Here is a 25,363-nt window from a genome sequence, read left to right as displayed (position 1 = left end):
ACTCTTTATAACAAATCTTGTTAACCCGACTAACATAAAGAAGTATTCACATCGTTAGTGGTGCCTGAGTTCAGGGTATGACTCTCCATGTAGAGGAGAGTCTGGCCTGTGTCTTAAACTAATTTTTTCTGGTGTGGCTTCATTCCCCCGCTCACCGGTCCAGATCCAGGAATTGTCCTGTTGTTCCACTCAACTCTTAAAGCATCTTTGTGACCTGTTTAAGATCCCTATTTTTGTCACAGTTTTCCGTTTTACCTTCTGACTTCCATTTGCATGTGGATTTGTGTTTTAAAATTTGACTATTTTGTCACTTGTATTTTAACTGCAAAATGCATCATACCTTCAATACCACTGAGCTCCGTTTCTACAGGTATTCAGAGACTCTTGAACTGTGAGGGTAAGAAACTTATTTTCTTTTGCTTGTGATCAAAGCAAAATTAAGCCTCTTATGAAATTTGTGTTCAAGGGTGGCAACCAAATGGAAAAGGACCTAGAAAGCCTTTGACAAGGTGCCTCGTAGGACAAGAGCTCATGGTGTTAAGAGTAAGATCCTGGCATTGATAGAGGATTGGCTGACTGGCAGAAGGCAGAGAGTGGGGATAAAAGGGTCTTTTTCAGGCTGGCAGCCGGTGACTAGTGGTGTACCTCAGGGGTCTGTGCAGGGACCACAACTATTCACAATATACATTAATGATCTGGAAGAAGGAACTAAAGGCACTGTTGCTAAGCTTGTAGATGATACGAAGATATGTAGAGGTACAGGTAGTATTGAGGAAGCAAGGGGGCTGTAGAAGGACTTGGACAGGCTAGGAGAGTGGGCAAAGAAGTGACAGAGGGCATACAATGTGGAAAAGTGTAAGGTTATGCACTTTGGAAAAAGGAATGGAGGCATAGTTCAAGATTCTCTTAAGGTTAACATGCAGGTTCAGTCGGCAGTTAGGAAGGCAAATGAGGTTAACATGCAGGTTCAGTCGGCAGTTAGGAAGGCAAATGCAATGTTAGCATTCACGTCGAGAGGGCTAGAATACAAGACCAGGAATGTACTTCTGAGGCTGTATAAGGCTCTGGTCAGACGCCATTTGGAGTATTATGAGCAGTTTTGGACCCCGTATCTAAGGAAGGATGTGCTGGCCTTGGAAAGGGTCCAGAGGAGGTTCACAAGAATGATCCCTGGAACGATGAGCTTGTCGTATGAGGAACGGTTGAGGACTCTGGGTCTGTACTTGTTTAGAAGGATGAGGGGGGATCTTATTGAAACTTCAGGATACTGCGAGGCCTGGATAGAGTGAACATGGAGAGGATGTTCCCACTTGTAGGAAAAACTAGAACCAGAGGACACCATCTCAGAAATAGGGCAGGGGCCACAGGGCCGATCACAACATGGGTTGCGGCAGCTACCAGTACCCCTGTTGACAGGGACAGGTGGTGAAGATAAAGGTCTCCCTACATCACAGGCCCGGTGCCATTCACTGATGGAGACAGGGGTGCAGTGTGGAAGGCAACATATTGGGGGAATGACTGAGGGGTGGGGGTGGGTTTGGGGGGGGAACATTTGGAGGGTGAGCTGAAATGCAACTGAGGGTCAATGTGTGGCCTGTTGGATTTGGATGGGCAAGGGAATACTCATCTTGCTAACATGTCTTCTCATTTCTCCTCCTTCGTCCGTCAGAGTTGGCTTGCGTACCAAGCATTGCCGGCACGGTCTCCGGCACCTGAAGGCGGTTGGACTCATCCGACTGCACTTGCGGATGCTGGAAAGTTGGCGACACCCCTCTGCTGCATCTCCCTGGCTAACTCTATCACCCACTGCCCCATGGCCGTTCGAGCCCCGCGGTCCGGATCCCCCCTCCAGTCTGCTCCTGCTCTTTCCTATTATGGGCTGCCTTTTCCTCGGGGACACATAAAGGATATGGTGAGACACATGGAGGCGAGTTACACAGGGTGGGGGGAGGGGGGGGGGGTGATCTGTAGCTGGTGGCATGTGTGTGCAAGGCACCTGGCCAGAGAGGACAAAGCAAGTGTTTGGGGTTTGGTGCAGGGTGGGATGTGAGGGAGATGCAGCCAGGGACAGGACTGATGCCAGGGGAACAGGGGTGGTGACCCATCCGAGCTGCCCCAAGGTCATTCATCTTTTTCTGCACTGCGTGCCGCTCCACCTGGTTAGTCTGCACTGTCCTCCTCTGCCACCTCCACCCAGGCTCGGTTGACGATAACGGGCTGGATCCTCCTACCCACCCTTGGCAACAAGGTGTCCCGCCTGACCTCCACTTTCTACACCCTCTGAAGACCAGTCTCAGTTAAACAGGGGCCAGCTCTCCGCTGTGCCACCTTCTTGGCTGGAATGTGAGTGTGTGGGGAGTGGAGTCCTCATAAGCAGCTGCAGCTTGTCAAGCTCTCCAGCACCAATTCCAGCCCCAGCAAATCCAACGCAGGCAAGAATAAGAATTGCTCTAGATACACGTGGGCAGAGTTCTGGCCCATTAACACGTTCTGAATTATTACAAATAGCGCCCCCAAAAGGAACGTGAACTGCTTGCATTTCAGTCCCGACATCAACACTTAGTCTCCCAAACACTAATTTCACCCTCTATCTCGGTTTTACACTGTAACAAAGTTAGGCCTCTGAACCCGAGAGAGAAGGGAGAGAGATGGTGTACTTTTCCATTTGCAGACTTCTTCCTGACAGCCAAAGCAACCAGGGTGTTATAATGAAAGGCATTTCAAAAAACAGTTATTCTGGTCACATGGCCTCTCCCAATAATTGGTTGGGTATTCCATAGAAAGTGATTGATTAGCTCATATCTGGACAGACCTGGGGCGGGATTCTCCCCTACCCGGCGGGGCGGGAGGTCCCGGCGGGATGGAGTGGCGGGAACCACTCCGGCGTCGGACCGCCCCAAAGGTGCGGAAGTCTCTGCACCTTTAGGGGCCAAACCCTCACCTTGAGGGGCTAGGCCCGCGCCGGAGCAGTTTCCGCTCCACCAGCTGGCGGGAAAGGCCTTTGCCGCCACACCAGCCGGGGCCGAAAGGTCTTCGCCGGGCGACGCGGGTCCGCGGATGCGCGGGAGCATCAGCGGCTGCTGACGTCATCCCCGCGCATGCACAGGGGAGGGGGTCTCTTACTCCTCCACCATGGCGAAGGTGGAAGAAAAAGAGTGCCCCCACGGCACAGGCCCGCCTGCGGATCGGTGGGCCCCGATCGCTGGCCAGGCCACTGTGGGGGCACCCCCCGGGGCCAGATCGCCCCGCGCCCCCCCCCCCCCCCCCCCCCCAGGACCCCGGAGCCAGCCCGTGCCGCCTTGTCCCGCCGTTCAAAAGGTGGTTTAATCCACGCTGGCGGGACAGGCATTCCAGCAGCGGGACTTCGGCCCATCGCGGCAGGAGAATCGGCAGGGGTGGGCCCGCCAACCGGCGCGGCGCGATTCCCCCGCCAAATCTCTGGTGGCAGAGACTTCGGGACAGGGCGGGGGCGGGATTCACGCCAGCCCCGGTCGATTTTCCGACCCGTCGGGGGGTCGGAGAATCCTGCCCCTTGTCTATTGTGCTATTGCCTGGGTGATTAATTTAATATCCCGCAATCACTTTTGAATAGTCTACTTTTCCATCTGATGAGTTGAGAAGAACATATCAACAGCTACTAGATAGCCATTGCCCTGGCAGACCTTATGGAGGGGGGGGGGGGGGGAGTTGCTGGCCAGTTGGTGTTTTAGTCCCACCAATGGCATAATCTCACTGCTGATTTCCTGATGGAACATTCCCCCCTCTCTCTCTGCTTGAAAGGCAGCTTTATAGAAATGGTGAAAGCCAGTTACTGGTTTTAGTTCATCATTGAAGTAATTCTTGACATCAGCAAGTGTGAAGTTTGCTTTGGCATAGTTTAGTTGTAATCCACATTGGAAACTTCCAGGAATTGATCAGTTTATAATACAAGATGTGACAGATGACCCATGGCTGCCTAATTTGATGTAACCATGTAAATAGAACCCCACTGGTTGGAAGTATGAATCTTGCACTGTTGGTACATTTTAAATGTTTTAGACCAACTTTTATCATTTGTTATTGTCTTCAGAACAAATTCTTTATTTCTTTTTTTATTATTTGTAATTGTGGTCTCTTCAACAGGTATCTGTCAGCCTACTGAATTTGCATCTGTTCAAATGATAACTTTGAAGCAGTTTGTTTGTCTCAGTTGATCATTGCGGTAACATGGGTGGTACGGTGACACAGTGGTTAGCACTGCTGCCTCACAGCGCCAGGGACTTGGATTCGATTTCTGCCCTGGGTGACTCTGTGTGGAGTTTGCACGTTCTCCCCCTGTCTGCGTGCGTCTTCACCCGGTGCTCCGTTTTCCTCCCACAATCCAAGGAAGTGCAGGTCAAGTGAAATGGCCATGCTAAATTGTCCCTTCGTGTTCAGTGATGCGCAGGTTAGGTTATGGGGGATAAGGCTGGGGAAGTGGGCCTAGGTACGGTGTCCTTTGAGAGGGTCAATGCAGACTTGATGGGCGAAATAGCCTCTCTTTGCTCTGTAGGTTCTATGTTCTTTCTATTATTTTTTTCTTTTCATTTATTTTGATTGATCACATGTTCCACAGGTTATTTTCATGTCTGCTTAAGTATATTACATTCCGCTTAAGCAAATGGGTCCTTGTATCCCGTGAGTGTTTGCTCGGTTACTTGCAGTAATTCAGGGGCCACTGGGCAAATGGAAAAAAATGACATTGGTCCAATGTAGCCTGGTTCCTGGAGATCAGGAGAGGCCCTGCAGATTTTCAGTGCTGTTGAGTTAGATTTTCCTGAGGTCAGGGAGACACTGTAGAGGTGTAAAAGTGGTGGCCTGGTCCCAATGCTAGGATTCCCGACTCTTCTTGGGGTTTCTGAATTTCTTTTTTTAAAAGAAATATTTTTATTAAAGCTTGCAATTTTACACTGTACAAGAAATGGATGCAACGGCTATAATTTACAATTTTCACATTCCTTTTCGCCACCCCTCCTCCATCTGATACCACCCCCACCCCCCCCCCCCCCCCCCCCGCGGCTCCCCCTTCCCTTGTCTGCTATCTCCAGGTCTTATCCTAGGCCCTTCCCATCACCATTGATGGTCTGTTCTGGCTTTTGTTTTACTCTTATGGCTTTGTGAGGGGACCCCCGTTGTTGGCTTCGAACAGGTTTTGGTCGAGGCTGATGAATGGCCCCCACGCTTTGTGGAAGCCTTCTTCCAACCCTTGTGTGGTGTTTCTGATCTTCTCCAGATGGCGAAATTCCAACAGGTCTGCCAGCCAGTCTGCAGCTGTGGGTGGTGCTGCTGATCGCCAGCCGAGCCGGTGTGCGATTAGGGAAGCAAATGCATCGGCGTCGCCCTCTTCCCCATATGAAGTTGTGGCTGGTCCGATACCCCGAAGTCTGCCACTCTCGGGCACGGCTTCACCCTCACCCCCATAAACTTGGACATCACCTTGAAGAAGGCAGTCCAAAAACCCCACAAATCTGGCGCATGCCCAGAACATGTGGGCATGGTTGGCCGGCCTCCCTTCCAGTTCTGTCCCTCCCCTGCTTGGGTTCAGCGGGAAAACCTCAGATTGAGTTTGTAGCCCAAACTTTTCCTGAAGCTTCATGATTTCATTCATGCAATTTAACGGTCCGGGATGTAGAGGAGCAGGCCATCCACATACAGTGAGACTCTATGATCTCTGCCTCCTCTTCGGATACCCTTTCAACCTCTCGCACCTCACAGGGTGATCGCCAGGGGTTTAGTTGCCTGGGCGAACAGGGGCAGGGACAGCGGGCATCCCTGTCTGGTGCCTCTGTGCAGCTGGAAGTATTCAGAGCTTGTCGATTTGGTCCGAACGCTCGCCTTGGGGGCGTTTTACAGGAGTTTCACCCATGAGGTGAATCTTGTCCGCAGCCCAAACCACTCCAGTGTACTTCCATTCGACTCTGTCGAAGGCCTTCTCTGCGTCCAGGGAGACAATTACCAAGGTGTTCTCTTGACTCTCTACGGAGTTTGACCTGCTGTCCACGGGGAAGGCAGCTGAGGAAAGCGAAGGGGCAGTTTATGAGTATGGGGAGAAGGCGAGTAGGATGCTGGCGCTCCAGCTGCGCAGGAGGGAGGCAGCCAGAGAGATTGGGGGGAGTGCGGGATAGGGAAGGCAACATGGTGCTGAGCCCAGAGAGGATCAATGAAGTCTTCAGGGAGTTCAACGGAAGGTTATACAAGTCGGAACCCCCCGGGGAGGGGGAAGGGATGAGGCGGTTCATGGACCGGTTGAGGTTCCCAAGGGTGGAGGCAGAGCGCGTGCAGGGACTGGGGGCCCCGATTGAGTTGGAGGAGGTAGTCAGGGGGCTGGCAGGCATGCAGACTGGCAAGGCCCCGGGCCCGGATGGCTTCCCCGTAGAATTTTGTAAGAAGCTCTCGGAGCTGTTGAGCCCGTTCCTAATGAGAACCTTCAATGAGGCAAAGGAGAAAAGGATCCGCCCTCCGACAATGTCGCAGGCATTGATCTCGCTTATCCTGAAGAAGGAGAAGGATCTGCTTCAGTATGGGTCCTACAGGCCGATATCGCTCCTGAACGTGGATGCCAAGCTGTTGGCAAAAATTCTGGCCACCAGAATATGGGACTGTGTCCCGGGAGTGATTGGGGAGGACCAGACGGGTTTTGTTAAGGGCAGGCAGCTGAACGCGAATGTGAGGAGGCTCCTGAATATTATCATGATGCTCTCGGGGGGGGTGATGGACGGGGGGGGGAGGGGGGGGGGGATGGAGGGGGGGGGGGGGATGGAGGGGGGGGGGGATGGAGGGGGGGGGGTGATGGAGGGGGGGGGGATGGAGAGGGGGGGATGGAGGAGGTGTTGCGATGGACGTGGAGAAGGCCTTTGACAGGGTGGAGTGGGAGTATCTGTGGGAGGCGCTAGGCAGGTTTGGATTTGGGGAGGGATTTATAGGGTGGGTCAAGCTGCTGTATCAGGCCCCTGTAGCGAGTGTGTCCACAAACCGGATAAGGTCGGAATATTTCAGGCTGCATTGGGGAACGAGACAGGGGTGCCCCTGTCCCCGTTGCTGTTTGCCCTGGCAATCGAGCCATTGGCCATTGCGCTCAGGACTTCGGGGGATTGGAGGGGACTGGTGCGCGGAGGGGAGGAGCATCGGGTCTCCCTCTACGCGGAAGACCTGCTGTTGTATATTTCGGACCCGTTAGAGGGGATGGGGGAGGTCATGCGGATCCTGGGGGACTTCGGGAGGTTCTCTGGGTATAAGTTTGAACGTGGGGAAGAGTGAGCTGTTCGTGGTCCACGCTAGGGGCCAGGAGGAGAGACTGAGGGAGCTCCCGCTCAGGATAGTGGAGAGGAGCTTTTGGAACTTGGGGATACACGTGGCCAGGAACTGGGATGCCCTGCACAGGCTCAACTTAACCCGGCTAGTGGAGCAGATGAAGGGAGAGTTTAAAAGGTGGGCTATGCTCCCGCGTTCCCTGGCGGGACGGGTGCAGACTGTGAAGATGACGGTTCTCCCCAGGTTCCTCTTCGTATTTCAGTGCCTCCCTATTTTCATCCCCAAGTCCTTTTTCAAGCGGGTGAATAGGATTGTTACGGGATTTGTGTGGGCAAATAAAACCCCGTGAGTCAAAAGGGTATTCTTGGGCTCTGCCGAACTTCTGCGGTTATTACTGGGCGGCCAATGTGGCCATGATCAGGAAATGGATGATGGAGGTGGGGGCGGTTGGAGACGGCGTCGTGTAGAGGCACCAGTCTAGGGGCACTTGTTACGGCTCCGCTGCCATTCTCGCCAGCGCGATACACCACTAGTCCGGTGGTGACGGCGGCACTGAGGATCTGGGGGCAGTGGAGGAGACACAGAGGCGAGGAGGGGGCCTTGGTGTGGACCCCGATATGGAATAACCACAGATTTGCTCCGGGTAGGTTGGATGGGGGATACCAAGGCTGGTATAGGGCAGGTAGTGGGAGGATGGGGGACCTGTTTATAGACGGGACTTTCCCCAGCATGCAGGCGCTGGAGGAGAAGTTCGGCCTACCCCCAGGGAACGCGTTCAGGTAGCTCCAAGTTCGGGACATTCTTAGAAAACAGTTGGGGATATTTCCGCTGCTGCCCCCGCATAGAATCCAGGACAGGGTGGTGTCTGGCATCTGGGTAGGGGAGGGGAAGGTGTCGGACATATATCAGGAGCTGCAGGGGGTGGAGGAAGCCTCAGTGGAGGAGTTGAAGGGCAAGTGGGAGGCGGAGCTGGATGAGGTCCTGTGGGCCGATGCCCTGGGCAGGGTGAACTCCTCCTCATCGTGTGACTGGCTCAGTTTAATTCAGTTTAAGGTGGTGCATCGGGCGCATATAACGGCGGCAAGAATGAGTACGTTTTTTGGGGTGGAGGACAGGTGCCCGAGATGTGCAGGGAGTCCAGCGAACCATGCCCATATGTTTTGGGCATGCCCGGCGCTTAAAGTATTCTGACAGCGGTTTGAGAGGGTGATGTCGAGGATTTTGGACACTCGGGTGAAGGCGAGTCCAACAGTAGCGATATTTGGGGTGTCGGAGGATCTGGGAGGGCAGGAAGCGAAAGAGGCCGAGGTACTGGCCTTTGCCTCCCTGGTAGCCCGGAGACAGATCTTGCTAATGTGGAGGGACTCAAAACCCCTGGATGTGGAGACCTGGGTTAGTGATATGGCGGGGTTCCTCAGCCTGGAGCAAATAAGGTTCGCCTTGAGAGGGTCCTTGACGGGGTTCTCCCGCCGGTGGCAACCTTTCCTTGAATTTCTAGGGGAGCAGTAAGTGTCAGCAGCAGCAGCATCCTGGGGGGAGGGGGGGTTCAGGTGGGGGTACTGTTGATATAATGTGAGTTGGGCATGGAGACAAAACCCACCTTGTTCTGTTTAAAAAAAATTTTAAAAAAATGTTCTGTTGTGTAAGTAGTTTCACTGTAAGCTTTGGGATATATTGATTGTTATATTTTATTACCTGTATTTTTATTTTTGTTATGTAAAAACGCTCATTGGAAAAACTTTAATAAAACATTTATTTTTTTAAAAAGGTGAATGGAATTTTGTCCTTCAGTGCTAGAGGGATGGAATTTAAGACTAGGGAGGTTATGCTTTGCGCAGGTCAAGGAGACACAGCCTGAGTGAGTGAGACAGACAGAGTGAGAATTTGGTAATTTGGTGCAGTGAGGTAACCAGGAAAGGTAAGTGGTTAATCTAATTTTGCTGTTTTTCAGTTAAAAGTGCAGTGTAGATTAGTGTCTGATTGGCTGAAGCTGCCCCCACCCTAATTGCTGAGAGGCAGTTATCTGGCAGTCACCTGAGGCCTGTTAAGGGGCACAAAGGTACACGTTGTATTCTTCTCTTTGAAGTTTTAGTGTGAGTCATCCTAAAGTCTGTATAAAAGACAGACAGAAAGCGCACATTAGTAAGCATTGCGCAGGTCAAGGAGACACAGCCTGAGTGAGAATTTGGTAATTTGGTGCAGTGAGGTAATTCGGTGAAGAGTGGGAGAAGGTGGCTTTTCCCTACTGTTTTGTTCTCTCTCTTTCTTCGGACCTAATTTCGGGAGCCGTTCGGAGGAGGAGGGGCAGTCTCTGTGAGTATAAAAAACCTAACGGTAACTTCCTGTTTTCCGGTTTTTTCCCCCAAATGTGACATCAGAGGGAAGCTGTTATCTGATTGGTTGATAGCAAATCTGCCCCAAATTTAAAAAAAAAAAAACACAGCTAAACTCGTAAACTTAAGTTAAACTAATTAATTAATTAGTGATGGCTGGTCAGGTGATGTGCTTGAGCTGCTTGATGTGGGAGCTGGCAGATCCCATTGCGAGCTGCAGCGACCAAATCTGCAGTAAGTGTTGGCTGCTCGAAGAGCTCCGGCTCAGAGTTGATGAGCTGGAGTCTGAGTTTCAAACACTGAGGCACATCCGGGAGGGGGAGACTTACCTGGACACTGTGTTTCAGGAGGCAGTCACACCTGTCAGAGTAAGTAGTTTAAATCCTGCCAGTGGCCAGGGACAGCAGGGTGTGACTGCAAGTCAGGCAGGTAAAGGGAACCAGCAGTCAGGAACTCAGGAGCCTCAGCCCTTGACCCTGTCCAACAGGTATGAGGCACTTGCTCCTTGTGTGGATGGCGAACAGGGCTACAGGAAGGATGAGTCAGCTGACCAAGGCACCATGGTTCAGCAGGCCATTCAAGGGGAGGGAGTAAATAGGCAAGTTGTAGTTGTAGGGGATTCTATTATCAGGGGATAGATAGTATCCTTTGTGAGCAGGATAAAGAGTCCCGCACGGTATGTTGCCTGCCCGGTGCTAGGGTGCGGGACATCTCTGACCGGCTTGAAAGGATACTGGAGAGGGAGGGGGAGGATCCAGTTGTTGTGGTCCATGTCGGTACCAACAACATAGGTAAGTATAGGAAAGAGGACCTGTTTAGAGATTATAAAGAGCTAGGATTCAAATTAAAAAAACAGGTCCTCAAGGATCATAATCTCCGGATTACTGCCCGAGCCACGTGCAAATTGGCATAGGGAGGCAAGAATAAGGGAAGTTAACATGTGGCTGAAAGAGTGGTGTGGGAAAGAGGGGTTCCTTTTCATGGGACACTGGCATCTGTTTTGGGACAGAGGGGACATATACCGTTGGGATGGTCTCCACCTGAACCGAGCTGGGACCAGTGTTCTGGCGAAAAGAGTAAATAGGGTGGTCAATAGGACTTTAAACTAAAGATTGGGGGGGAAGGGAAAGTCAGGGAACCAAGAGGTGAAGTCATCAGTGGGAAGCGTAGCTGCTTAGGAATACAAAAAAGCACAAAAAGACAAAACTCAGGAGAGGTTACGATAGTCCCCATCCCACAAAATATGACAGTGTATGGAAAGGCTCAGTAAACCAAGGTCCACCACACTAAGAAAACAAAAAGGGACGGTCAATAGAGAATTAAAGGTGCTATATTTAAATGCGCGCAGTGTACGGAACAAGGTAGATGAGCTTGTGGCCCAGATTGTGACTGGCAGGTATGATGTGGTAGACATGGTTTCAGGGGGTTCAGGACTAGCATTTAAACATCCAGGGATTCACAACCTATCGAAAAGACAGAGAGGTGGGCAGAGGGGGCGCCTTGTTAATTAGGAATGAAATTAAATCAATAGCACTAAACGACACAGGGTCAGATGATGTGGAGTCTGTGTGGGTAGAGTTGAGGAACCACAAAGGCAAAAAAACCATAATGGGAGTTATGTACAGGCCTCCTAACAGTGGTCAGGACCGGGGGCACAAAATGCACCACGAAATAGAAAGGGCATGTCAGAAAGGCAAGGTCACAGTGATCATGGGGGACTTCAATATGCAGGTGGACTGGGTAAATAATGCTGCCAGTGGACCCAAGGAAAGGGAATTCATTGAATGTTTCCAGGAGGGCTTTTTGGAACAGCTTGTGATGGAGCCCACGAGGCAACACGCCATTCTGGACTTAGTGTTATGTAATGAGCCAGACTTGATTAAAGATCTTAAAGTAAGGGAGCACTTAGGAGGCAGTGATCATAATATGGTCGAATTCAATCTCCAATTTGAAAGAAAGAAGGTAGAATCAGATGTAAAGGTGTTACAGTTAAATAAAGGTAACTACAGGGGCAAGAGGGAGGAACTGACGAAAATCGACTGGGAGCAGAGCCTAGTGGGAAAGACAGTAGAACAGCAATGGCAGGAGTTTCTGGGAGTAATTGAGGACACAGTACAGAGGTTCATCCCAAAGAAAAGAAAGGTTATCAGAGGGGGGATGAGGCAGCCATGGCTGACAAAGGAAATTAGGGAATGCATCAAAGCAAAAGAGAACGCCTATAATGTGGCAAAGAGGAATGGGAAGTCAGAAGATTGGGAAGGCTACAAAAACAAACAGAGGATAACAAAGAGAGAAATAAGGAAAGAGAGGATCAAATATGAGGGTAGGCTAGCCAGTAACATTAGGAATGATAGTAAAAGTTTCTTTAAATACATTAAAAACAAACGGGAGGCAAAAGTTGACATTGGGCCGCTCCAAAATGACGCTGGTAATCGAGTGATGGGAGACCAGGAAATAGCTGAGGAACTAATTAAGTACTTTGCATCAGTCTTCACAGTAGAAGACATGAGTAATATCCCAACAATTCCGGAGAGTCAGGGGGCAGAGTTGAATATGGTAGCCATCACAAAGGAGAAAGTGCTAGAGAAACTAAGTGGTCTAAAAATTGATAAATCTCCGGGCCCAGATGGGCTACATCCTAGAGTTCTAAAGGAGATAGCTTTGTAGAAGGATTTGTAGAAGGATTTGTAGAAATAGTGGAGGCGTTAGTTATGATCTTTCAAAAGTCACTGGAGTCAGGGAAAGTCCCAGAGGATTGGAAAATCGCTGTTGTAACCCCCCTGTTCAAGAAGGGAACAAGGAAAAAGATGGAAAATTAGAGGCCAATTAGCCTAACCTCGGTTGTTGGCAAAATTCTAGAATCCATTGTTAAGGATGAGATTTCTAAATTCTTGGAAGTGCAGGGTCGGATTAGGACAAGTCAGCATGGATTTAATAAGGGGAGGTCGTGCCTGACAAACCTGTTAGAGTTCTTTGAAGAGATAACAAATAGGTTAGACCAAGGAGAGCCAATGGATGTTGTCTATCTTGACTTCCAAAAGGCCTTTGATAAGGTGGCTCACGGGAGACTGCTGAGTAAAATAAGGGCCCATGGTATTCGAGGCAAGGTACTAACATGGATTGATGATTGGCTGTCAGGCAGAAGGCAGAGAGTTGGGATAAAAGGTTCTTTTTCAGAATGGCAACCGGTGACGAGTGGTGTCCCGCAGGGTTCAGTGTTGGGGCCACAGCTGTTCTCTTTATATATTAACGATCTAGATGATGGGACTGGGGGCATTCTGGCTAAGTTTGCCGATGATACAAAGATAGGTGGAGGAGCAGGTAGTATGGAGGAGGTGGGGAGGCTGCAGAAAGATTTAGACAGTTTAGGAGAGTGGTCCAAGAAATGGCTGATGAAATTCAACGTGGGCAAGTGGGAGGTCTTGCACTTTGGAAAAAAGAATAGAGGCATGGACTATTTTCTAAACGGTGACAAAATTCATAATGCTGAAGTGCAAAGGGACTTGGGAGTCCTAGTCCAGGATTCTCTAAAGGTAAACTTGCAGGTTGAGTCCGTAATTAAGAAAGCAAATGCAATGTTGTCATTCATCTCAAGAGGCTTGGAATATAAAAGCAGGGATGTACTTCTGAAGCTTTATAAAGCATTAGTTAGGCCCCATTTAGAATACTGTGAGCAATTTTGGGCCCCACACCTCAGGAAGGACATACTGGCACTGGAGCGGGTCCAGCGGAGATTCACACGGATGATCCCAGGAATGGTAGGCCTAACATACGATGAACGTCTGAGGATCCTGGGATTATATTCATTGGAGTTTAGAAGGTTGAGGGGAGATCTAATAGAAACTTACAAGATAATGAATGGCTTAGATAGGGTGGATGTAGGGAAGTTGTTTCCATTAGCAGGGGAGACTAGGACCCGGGGGCACATCCTTAGAATAAAAGGGAGTCATTTTAGAACAGAGATGAGGAGAAATTTCCTCAGCCAGAGAGTGGTGGGTCTGTGGAATTCATTGCCACAGAGGGCGGTGGAGGCCGGGACGTTGAGTGTCTTTAAGGCAGAAGTTGATAAATTCTTGATTTCTTGAGGAATTAAGGCCTATGGAGAGAGAGCGGGTAAATGGAGTTGAAATCAGCCATGATTGAATGGTGGAGTGGACTCGATGGGCCGAATGGCCATACTTCCGCTCCTATGTCTTATGGTCTTATGCTGCAATTGTATAAGGTGTTAGCGAGGCCACACCTGGAGTATTGTGTTCAGTTTAGGTCTCCTTACCTGAGAAAGGACGTACTGGCGCTGGAGGGTGTGCAGAGGCGATTCCCTCGGTTAATCCCAGACCTGAAGGGGTTGGATTACGAGGAGAGGCTGAGTAGACTGGGACTGTACTCGTTGGAAATTAGAAGGATGGGGGGGGATCTTATAGAAACATATAAAATTATGAAGGGAATAGATAAGATAGATGCGGGCAGGTTGTTTCCACTGGCGGGTGAAAGCAGAACTAGGGGGCATAGCCTCAAAATAAGGGGAAGTAGATTTAGGACTGAGTTTAGGAGGAACTTCTTCACCCAAAGGGTTGTGAATCTATGGAATTCCTTGCCCAGTGAAGCAGTTGAGGCTCCTTCATTAAATGTTTTTAAGATAAAGATCAATAGTTTTTTGAAGAATAAAGGGATTCAGGGTTATGGTGTTCGGGCTGGAAAGTGGAGCTGAGTCAACAAAAGATCAGCCATGATCTCATTGAATGGCGGAGCAGGCTCGAGGGGCCAGATGGCCTACTCCTGTTCCTAGTTCTTATGTTCTAATGTTCCTCAGATGCGTCTCTTGGAGGAAGGCTATGTCAACTTTCAAACTTTTCAGTAGTAAAAGACTCTGGATATTTTCACTGGGCCTTTAAGTCCCCTAACGTTCCAGGTGACTATCCTGGTGGTGGGGAGGGTTTGTGTCCCCCCACTTCCTGTAGGATCAACCATTCTTACCTGTTGGATGCGTCCCTGCAGTCGGGGATTTTCCTTTGCTAGAGGCCGTCCAACATGGCCGCGGTCGCCGCTCTCACCATTGCGGTAGTCACCACTGTTGTATTATATTGTATATACTGCACTGCATACAAGGGTATTACGGTAAGGCCCCTGTACTACAGGTACGGGGGTAGATCCCTGCCTGCTGGCTCCACCCAGTAGACGTAGTATAAATGTGTGGGCTCTCCGAGCTGCAGCCATTTCGGCAGCAGCTGCGGGAGGCTCCACATCTCTCTGTAATAAAGCCTCAATTACACTCTACTCTCGTCTCATCATAATTGATAGTGCATCAACCATGAGGCCGGGCCCCTGCGCTCCAGGGTCTCCATTTGTCCAGGAACTAATCAACATGGCCGTCAACTGTGTGTACACTACGTGGATAGGTCCCAGCACTCCTGGGTTTCCCTTTGTTTAGGGACCCTCCAAAATGGCTGCTTATGGTGCCATCTTGTTCCATCAACCAGAACCTGACCTGCTGAAGCCAGTCTCGTGCCCTTCCCTTCCGTATCATTTTGCTCCTCCATGGTCTCTGCCCATGATCCCACTTCCCCCCTCTGTACCTTTTCTTCCTCCCCCCCCCCCCCCCCCCATCCCCTCCCCGCTGGGAGATACACTGCAGCCCCCCTCTCTTTCATACCTCCTGGCGCTAGCTTTCCCCGCTCGTGTGGTGGCCCCCCTCCTAGGGCTGATCTTTCCCCTTCCTTATGCCTGATCAATTGCCGTCCTCTCTGTCTCCCCTTCAACCTTTCCTGCACTCTGCTGCCTCACCCCTTCCTTCCTGTGAGTAATGCTCCTGCCCAAAGTGAGGCAGTACCGTCCCACGCATGTTCATGTCCGTAACTTTTTTTTTTTCTTTTCTCTTCCTGCATCTTCCTAATTGCTGCTTTGTTTGCGTTTCGTCTAGGCCATTTGCCTCTGCAAACTCATGCAGGAACGATTCCCTGACTCTGCAGGGGTGGTGAAATAGTGTTCTATATTCTGAAATGTCACCCAGAGCCTGGCTGGGAATAACATCCTGAATTGTATATAGGGCCGACTTTGCGTGGTTAAACTCAGCCCTGCGCTTTGCTAGGTCTGCCCCAATGTCTTGATACAACCAAATTCTGTGTCCTTCCCAACTGCTCGCTTTGGTCTGCCGAGCCCAATGCAGGATCTTCTCCCGATCCTGGTACCTGTGTAACTTGCTGATTATCGCCCTTGGTTGTTCCCCGCCCTTGGGCTTCGGTCGGAGTAACCTGTGGGCCGTATCGATCTCCGGTGGTTTGGGGAAGCTGTCCCTTCCAACCAAGTTGTCCAGCACCTGGGCCACGTGGTCAGCCGGGTCTCTGCCTTCGAGCCCCTCTAGTAGGCCCACTATTCGAATATTCTGCCGCGGAGACCGATTCTCCTGGTCCTCGACCTTCCCCTTCAGGCTCCCATGGTCACCACCAATCTTCTTATCTGAGCTTCCAGGGCAGTGACCCTATCGCTCTGGTCGGTTGATTCCTTTTCAAGCTTCTGGATTGTCTTTCCCTGAGCCTCCAGCTTCTTCGTCCTTCCATCGAGTGCATGGCGACCAACACCTCCGTCACCGCCACCTTGACCGCCCACGGATCCCCACTTTGATCTCTTCCTTCATTGCGGTCAATTCCTTGGTGAGGAATGTCTTCCATCCCTCTCCAGGTGTGGCGGGGCCCCTCGTTTTGTGGGTCCGCTGACTCGCCGCTCCTGACCTTTTCCACCGCTTCTGGCTTCCCTGCGGCCTCTTGAGCTGCTGCTTGCTGGCATATTGCTCTTCTTCTCTGCCTTTTCTGTTAAGAAGTAGAATAAATCTGAATTTTCGGTCTACATTTGGCCAAAAGTGCCTATTTTACTATATTCTGGTGGAGAGTCACCTGATGTGCAACTGCTCAGCACATCTCCGTCACCTGATGTCCCCCTTTTGTTTCTGATTTTCAACAGGTTAGAGACTGGGTCGGTGTTCTAACCTGGCTGGATCCATGGTGGATATTGGCATTCCCTCGTCCTCCACAATTTTCATCGAATTGAGCTAGCTTTTTAATTTTTTAAAAATTTACAGTACTCAAATTTTTTTTTACCATTAAGGGGCAGTTTAGCGTGGTCAATCCACCTAACCTGCACATCTGTGGGTTGTGGGAGTGAGACCCACGCAGTCACGGGGAGAATGTGCCGACTCCACACAGGCAGTGATCTGAGGGCGGGATCAAACGACTGTGCCACCCCGAGCTAGCTTTTACAGGAGTGTGGTTCATGGTCACAGAGGCACTATGAGTCATAGTCTGGATGAGGGATGCTTTTGAAATGTAAGTTCGAACCCCAATACCAGTCCATGTCCCCACTCAACCCAATGGCTCTTCATACTCTTCATGCTGAAAGAAATATGTCTCTGGAACCTACCTCTTCATTCACCTGAGGAAGGGCCAGAGCTCCAAAAGCTAGTGATTCGAAACGAACCTGTTGGACTTTAACCTGGTGTTGCAAGACTTCTTACAGAGAAAGTAAAGACTGAGCTTGGGTGTCTGGAGAGTTTGGGGATAAAAATCCTGTATAATTTGGGGAGTGGGCTGCACCTCTCGTTCCCATCGTCAAACCTGATAAATCAGTCCTCTTCTGTGGGGATTATAAACCCACAGTCAACTGGATCTCAAAATTGGTCAGATACCCCATGCCACATATAAAGGACTTAGACGCCAAATTAGCAGGTGGCCAGACTTTCACAAAACTAAACATGAGACACGCCTACCTCCAGCGTAAAATAGACTAAACCTCCCCTATATATATCACGATCAACACCCATAAGGACCTGTACGAGTAAACTCGTCCACCCTTCATGGCCTCATCGGCACGCACCATATTTCAGTGAATAATGGAGAATATACTCCAAGGGTACCCAAGGTGACTGCGTACCTGGATGACATTCTGGTTACAGGGATTACAGAGCAGGAGCATCTAGCAAACCGAAGTGAGGTCTTACGGCAAATTCCAAAGCAGGAGTACATCTTAAGAGAGAAAAGTGTGTTTTCCAGGCAAGTGAAGTAACCTATCTAACCCACTGGGTAGATAAAAAAGGCCTTACCCCATGGTAGACACAGTCAAAGCCATTAGTGATGCACCTATCCCATGAAATGCCACAGAATTTAAATCTTTGTGACTGGAATCAATTATTATGGAAAGTTCATCACGAAATTGGCCTCTTTGCTGTCGCCATTACATCCGCGATTGAAGAAATACCAGAAATGGTCTTGGATGGTGCCATAAAAAGAGGCCTTTGAAAGAGTTAAACGGCAGCTACTATCATCTAATATATTGGTTCATTACGATCCCAAGAAGGAGCTCATAATGACATGCGACACCACTCCTTATGGAGTCAGGCAGTACTCTCACATCGTTGGAAAGACGACATAAAAAGGCCTATTTGCCTACGTGTCCAAGATTATTTTTAATGCAGAGCAGCACTACTTGCAGATTGCGAAGGAAGGCTTGGCGGTCCTATTTGGTGTAAACAAATTTCATCAGTACGTCTAAAGCATGTATTTTGTGGCAGTGACAGACCACAAACGGTACGGCACGGTAGCACAGTGGTTAGTTTCCTCCCACAAATCCCGAAAGAAGGCTTACATTAACACTGCAACGTTATTGTGAAAAGCCCCTAGTCACCACACTAAGGCACCTGTTCGGGTAAACTGAGGTAGAATTCAAAATGTCCAATTCACTTAACAGCACGTCTTTTGGGACTTGTGGGAGGAAACCGGAGCACCCGGAGGAAACCCACTCCGACACGGGGAGAACGTACATACTCCCCACAGACAGTGACCCAAGCCGGGAATCGAACCTGGGACCCTGGCGCTGTGAAGCAACAGTGCCAACCACTGTGCTACCGTGCCACCCATACTCCGTTACTGAACAAGGGTCAGTGTGTGCTACTGCCCACCTCTTTTATTGATCATTCCACCAACACCCATGGCCAACTTATCATTTGTTTATAAAGACCCTTTTCTTCGGGTATTAGCAAATGTACCTTTTCTAGTTTTGTGAATATGCATGTTGCTATGTTCATGATCATCAAGAAGGTACATATTGCAGCTCTCACTGACCAATGACTCGCACGGCAATTATATTTGTCGGTATGCATAGAAACAATTCCTGGGTTCCACAGGATGGCCACTGGGAGCACCGTGCAGGGCTCATGGTTCCTTTTATAAAATAAAACCATCGGACAACTGGTCTCCAGGTGAGCTCTTGGAATATGTATGAATCATGAACTATATGTAGTGCAGACAATGATTGCTGACATTCTAGTTCCATTTCTCACCTACTCATTTGTTCTATTTTCTGACTCTTCCATCAGCTTATTGTGTATATTTATACTGTAATTCTTTCTTCCTGTGCCAGTGAATGATTCCTAGGAAAATTGGATTTGTGGCCTTATTGCCCGTTCTATTTTCGAAGTTGCATATATATTTCCATCATTGTTTCTATATTCAACTTATTCCGAAACTGATATTCTCACACCAAATCATCCTGATACTGATCCTATTTTCCTCATGATAATCCATCAATAGTAAATAAACAGAGATGCAAATCATAATTAACAAATAATACTTTAAATCCAAGTGTTCTTCAAATCCCTATCAAAGGTGGTTGATTGATTGATTGATAGATTGATTGATTGTCACATGTACCGAAGTACGGTGAAAAGTATTCTTCTGATGCCGAGGGAACGTACACAAGTACGTACATAGTGGACAAAAAGAATAATCGACAGAGTACTTTGACAATGGTACATCGACAAATAGTGATTGGTTACAGTGCAGAACAAGGGCCAAACAAAGCAAATACATGAGCAAGAGCAGCATTAGGGCATTGTGAATAGTGTTCTTACAGGGAATAGATCAGTTTGAGGGAGAGTCGTTGAGGAGTCTAGCAGCTGTGGGGAAGAAACAGAAGCTGTTCCTATGTTTGGATGTGCGGGTCTTCAGACTTCTGTATTTTCTGCCTGATGGAAGGGTCTGGAAGAGGGCAAAGCCTGGGTGGGAGGTGTCTCTGACAATGCTGTCTGCCTTCGTGAAGCAGTGGGAGGTGTATATAGAATCAATGGGAAGATGGCAAGCTTGTGTGATGTGTTGGGCTGAGTGCACCACGGTCTACAGTTATTTGCGATCTTGGACTGAGCAGTTCATATCTTAAGCAACCTCGATAACACAAATTTCAACACACTTACCCTGTTCTGAACCTACCTAAGAGTTCCCAGGAATAACATTACACCATTTTGAAATATTTATTGTTTTATTTGTTGCATTTCAGCAGTTCCAAGGAAAATGGCAAGCTGCATTTTTGATTCTGGCTTTAATGCATTGGAGGATGGTTTAACTGTAAGGGATGCAATAGACAAAAATATAATTGAACATCAGCTGAAGGTGAGTGTCAACAATGTGGTATATTATCAGTAGAGTTTTAACTTTAAGGAGTAAATTAAGATGGCCACCAATATTTTGCTTAAAATGAATATTTTCAGAATGAAGTAGAAATATGGGAATAAATGCTCAACCAAGATTCATAGATGTTTCCAGCACATGAGGAGGCCATTTCACCCATCGTGTCGACACCGGTCAACAAAGACCTGGCTGCACTAATTCCACTTTTTAGTGCTCAGCCCTGGAGGTTATGGCAGCGCAAGTGAATATCTCAATACTTCTTAAATGTATGAGATTTTCTGACCACCCTTTCAGATAGTGGGTTCCAGACTCCGACCACACTCTGTGTGAAAAAGTTTCTCCTCAACTCCCCTCTTAGCCTTCTACCTCTTATCTATGCCCCCTGGTTATTGACCCCTCTACTAATGGAAAAAGAGCCGCCTTATCCACCCTATCTATGCACCTCATAATCTTAAAAACACCCCTCTCAGGTCCCCTCTCAATGTCAAGGGAAACAGCCCCAGCCTATCCAATGTTTCCTCATGGCTCAGACCTTCAGCCCAAGGAGCATCCTGGTAAATCTCCTCTGCACCCTCTCCTATTGAATCACATCCTTCCTAACATGTGGTCACCAGAACTGCATGCAATACTCAAGTTGTGGTCTGACCAGTGTTTTGTACAGTTCCAGCATAGTTGTGTTCAGTAACCTTGCCGTTACAATGATGCACATGGAACGTCTGGTTGCTTAACTCGGACAATGATTTATTGATGAAAACTTGGAAAGATAACAACCAGTATACTATACAGACAGAGTTACTATGTGAGTTCAGTGAACTCTCCTGGAAGTACCCTATGTGCAACTGTCCCTGTTGTATGCCTTACTACCCACTGGCGAGTGTCTCATGTCACGTGACTGATGTTTGATGCTACCCGCTGGTTGGAGGTCGCATTACTGACTATGTACAAAACTATTCACAGGCAGTTCATCACTGCTCACCCTGCTCTTGTGTTCTATGCCTCGACTAATAAAGGTAAGTATCCCATATGTCTTCCTAACCACCCTATCTATCTGCTCTGCCACCTTCAGGGATCTATGGATATGCGCTCCAATGATCTTCTGATCTTTGGTACTATCCAGGGTCCTAACATTCATAGTGTAATCCTTTGCCTTGTTAGCCCTCCCCAAGTGCATCACCTCACACTTTTCCGGGCTGAATTCCATTTGCCACTGCTCTGCTCAGCTGACCAGTCCATTGATATCCTCTTGTAGTCTACGGCTAGTCTCCTCACTATTTGCCACCCTTCCGATTTTCGTGTCTCCCGCAAACTTCTTGATCAAATCCCCTACATTTAAGTCCATTTTAAAGATGTTGCTTAACATTTTACTACAAATATTTGGTGTCAGCATTTCTTCTAAGAACAAGTATATGAAACAATGATACAGAATCATTATAAGTAGAATTTCTATGTGATTGCTGTGTCCTTTCTTACAGGGTATCACAGATGCCTTCCATGTTGCTGACTTGGGTGCTCTTGTAGATCAGCATCTGCGATGGCAGAGAGCACTGCCTCGAGTGGAACCTTTCTACGCTGTGAAATGTAACAGCAGCAAACCAGTGGTTCAGATTCTTGCTCAAATGGGAATGGGCTTTGACTGTGCGAGTAAGGTAGGGTTTGGTGAAAAACCTCTCAGAAAGCTCCAGACATAGACCTCAAAAACCCAAGGGGCTGATTACGCTGCTTAAGCAGGCAGTGAGCTCCATTAGTTGGCTGCCCCAAAGTCAGGGTGACCACAATGACTTGACCGTAATATCCAGCTGTTACACTGGACAGTCAGGATTCCCCCACCAGTGACGTGGAATGCTGACCCTTCTGAAGATAACGCGGGGCATTTCAATTCATTCAAATATTAAGGGGGAGCAGTGGGAATACCTTGGATACTTTGTATCCCTTGCAACTCTAATCTAGCAAATGGCTGCTGCATTGAACTTTGTTGCAGCTCACCATGTAGGAAGCAGCCCAGATACCAGCCAGAGCTTCCTCATCCAATGGGGACCAACAGCTCTGGCTCAGTAGATGCCTGACTGGAAAGCAGGATGGATGGACAATCAGGCAGACCCAGAAAAATGAGTGCACCTCCCTCAAGAGGACACTAGTGATTATTTTTAAAAATAATTTAGAGTAACCAATTATTTTTTTTCCAATTAATTTAGCGTGGCCAATCCACCTAACCTATGCAGCTTTGGGTTGTGGGGCGAGACCCACGCAGACACAGGGAGAATGTGCAAATTCCACACAGGCAGTGACCTGGGGCCAGGATCAAACCTGGGTCCTCGGCGCCGTGAGGCAGCAGTGCTAACCACTGCACCACCGTGCCACCCTACTAGCAGTTATAAAATTTTTTGTAAAGTGTTTACCTGCAAGATAGTTGTGGCTATACTTCTAAAATAATGCTTTGTCCATGAAACACTTTACGCATGGATAGGGTGAAATATAAATGCATGTTATAGTTCACAAATTAATAATACAGTGAGAGTTTGTATCAGGATAAAAACAAACAAACCTGTATGGATTGTGGGTGAGGATTGGATGGTAAAATGCTGAATTCTAAAACCATTTTATTTCCCTCAACCAGAACGAGATTGCATTGATTCGAGACATTGGTGTCGCTGCAGAGAGAATCATTTATGCAAATCCCTGCAAGGAGAGCTCTCATATCAAATATGCTGCCAGTCGTGGGGTTCGGACAATGACCTACGATAATGAAGATGAACTACCCAAAGTTGCAATGAATCACCCTACTGCCAAGTGAGTAGACTGCATGAAATTTAAGTGCCAGAAACAGCCCTATCTTAACACGTTCAGTTTTTTGCTTGTAGTTTTAATTCTCTATTTAGTGCATTACTCAACAATAGTCAACCAAAAGACTCAGACCAACTGTGGTGGCATCAAGGAAGTGGGTGTAATATAAATATTACGCTTTTTTTTGCCGAGTTGTATTGAACTTGATGATAAACGGTCAAAGTCTTCCAGTTGATGACAAATTATTTATTGAGTAACAAAATAATATACTTGTGAGTTCTTTACTTTAATACTTTGACTAGCAAGATATTAACTAAGATTAGATCAAACTAACAATTATGATAATACACTACACTCTGATCTGGTCACGCCGTTACTCTAGCTGCACTACACACACGCACTAACCTACGAAAGAGCGGGAAACTCCTTGTATAGTTCCTGTTAGTGTTGCCATCTAGTGATCATCTGTCTGTACTGACTGCACATTAACTAATCATGTATTAACATATTTAGAGATCACTACAGTGGGTGTGCAACATTTGGAAGTATTCTGTATCCTTAAAATTACCACTGGAACAGGAGTTGTTCAGTCAGTGCCTGGCTGGGAGAACTGGATTTTGTCGCTGAGTGACTTGAAACAAATGGAGGGACATATGGGAAGGCTGGCAATGGCATTGCTCTGCCCAATGTATTCTGATCAGGAATTAGTGTCAAAATGTTCTAAATCCAATGTCGAGAAGCTGGTAACGGTCGGAATGGTCTTTCTGATTCCACAAAAGTACTGAGAGCGACTGCGTGCCTTGATTCACCTTGATATCGCAAACGCCACACCTTCCGAGCCCCTAATTATTGCTTCTGCTGGGATCGCAACATCTGACCTCCCTGAGGCCAATAACCAGCGGCCTGCATCAGAAAACCTGTTCCGTGTTTGTCTCTCACCAAATCCAAATCATGGCCACCCTTTCACCACGGGAACAAGCAACCAGTGAGCTCCGTTGGTTAACTGCCCCAAAGTCAGAGTGACCACAGTGACTTGATCGCAATATCCAGCTGCCTCATATATACATAGAACATACAGTGCAGAAGGAGGCCATTCGGCCCATCGAGTCTGCACCAACCCACTTAAGCCCACACTTCCACCCTATCCCAATAACCCCTACTAACCTTTTTTTTTTGGACACTAAGGGCAAATTAGCATGATCAATCCACCTAACCTGCGCATCTTTGGACTGTGGAAGGAAACAGGAGCACCCGGAGGAAACCCACGCAGACACGAGGAGAACGTACAGACTCCGCACAGAGTGTGACCCAGTGGGGAATTGAACCTGAGACCCTGGCGCTGTGAAGCACCAGTGCAGCCACGTGTGCTACCGTGCTGCCTCATCATTGCAGTGCTGAGGGGAGGCATGCATTGTTGGAGGTCTTGTCTTTTGTGTCAGCTTCCTGCTTAGGTGAGTGTAAAAGATTTGATTTGGTGGCGCTTGAAGAAGCGCAGGACAAATTGTCTTATGTTCTGAATGAGACTCTAATAATTTTCTCTAATATTTACCATTTATTCATTTATCCCAATTTGCTCCTCTACTTGCCCACATACCACAAAGCTAAAAGCTAAGCTGAGCATCACTAAGGGGCAGGGATCCCAATCCCTGAGGGACAGCTTTCTATTAATATTGTATTCCCTTTTACTCATTTCAGTGATCTGGGGCATCCTGATCTTGCCAGACGGTGCCTTTAACATTAAAAACAACATTGAGAATGAAAGGCTAAGATAGTAACCCAATAGGCAGTTGGTGTTATCTTCAAGCTGAGTTGTTCTCTGCTTTGCTTTACCTGGATGGCTTTGATGCGTAGTGTCGAACAAAGAACACCAAGCTTTGTTAACGAACAAACTAATTTATTATCACTACTAAATAAGATTTGTATGCATTCCTAAAGTCCAAGGTTACTATATTAAACAATGCTATCTCAGACTACAGAGCTCTCAAATACATAGTGCTCTCTCTCTCATGCCTCACCATCTTCTAATCCAGAATCTCAGAAGTCACATGATATATATATGACTGTTCTGTGGTTCCCTCTAGTGGGAAGAAGCATTATCATTAACTTATTAACTCTTTACATCCCGGTCAATATACATATGACCCAAGCAAGTGCCTTCCAGCAACTAAGTGTAGGAGCTTTGTCTTCCCTCTGCATATTCACCAATAAAGTTAAGTGGGGGGGGGGGGGGGGTTCAGATGCTATATGCCTCCTAAAACCATGCCCAGGTATATAGCAAACAAAGGAAGAAAGTAGAAATTTTCCATCTTGGAAGTTGGAACATCTGGAATATGTACCCTGCCACAGGCAATGACCCACACCCCACAGCAAGTGTATGCAAGATGGCCCTGGTTGATAGTGAGTTATGTAAGTTTGATGCTAACATTGCTGCTGCACAAGAAACCAGATTTGCTGACAGATGCTTCATATGTGAGGCTAATTAAACCTTCTATTGCCTTGGGAAGAGTGTAGAAGACCACTGTGAGCATAGCC

The 25,363-nt window shown here is 48.1% G+C and overlaps 1 protein-coding gene across 2 annotated transcripts in view; it reads left to right on the top strand.

The window, feature by feature from the left end:
• The first annotated feature begins 364 nt into the window (after nucleotides 1-364).
• The window catches only part of LOC140425314 (antizyme inhibitor 2-like), a 64,563-nt gene continuing 39,564 nt past the window's right edge, over nucleotides 365-25,363 (top strand). For both annotated transcript variants that reach the window (XM_072509469.1, XM_072509468.1), the window contains exons 1-4: nucleotides 365-397; nucleotides 19,920-20,032; nucleotides 21,523-21,696; nucleotides 22,665-22,837. In XM_072509469.1, coding sequence (XP_072365570.1) covers nucleotides 19,934-20,032; nucleotides 21,523-21,696; nucleotides 22,665-22,837 — 446 coding nt within the window. In that variant the 5' untranslated portion in view covers nucleotides 365-397; nucleotides 19,920-19,933. The remainder of the gene's footprint in view (nucleotides 398-19,919; nucleotides 20,033-21,522; nucleotides 21,697-22,664; nucleotides 22,838-25,363) is intronic.

This window comes from Scyliorhinus torazame, chromosome 6 (assembly GCF_047496885.1).
Source record: "Scyliorhinus torazame isolate Kashiwa2021f chromosome 6, sScyTor2.1, whole genome shotgun sequence".
Classification (NCBI taxonomy): Eukaryota; Metazoa; Chordata; class Chondrichthyes; order Carcharhiniformes; family Scyliorhinidae; genus Scyliorhinus; species Scyliorhinus torazame.
This window is presented reverse-complemented; position numbering and strand designations above follow the sequence as displayed.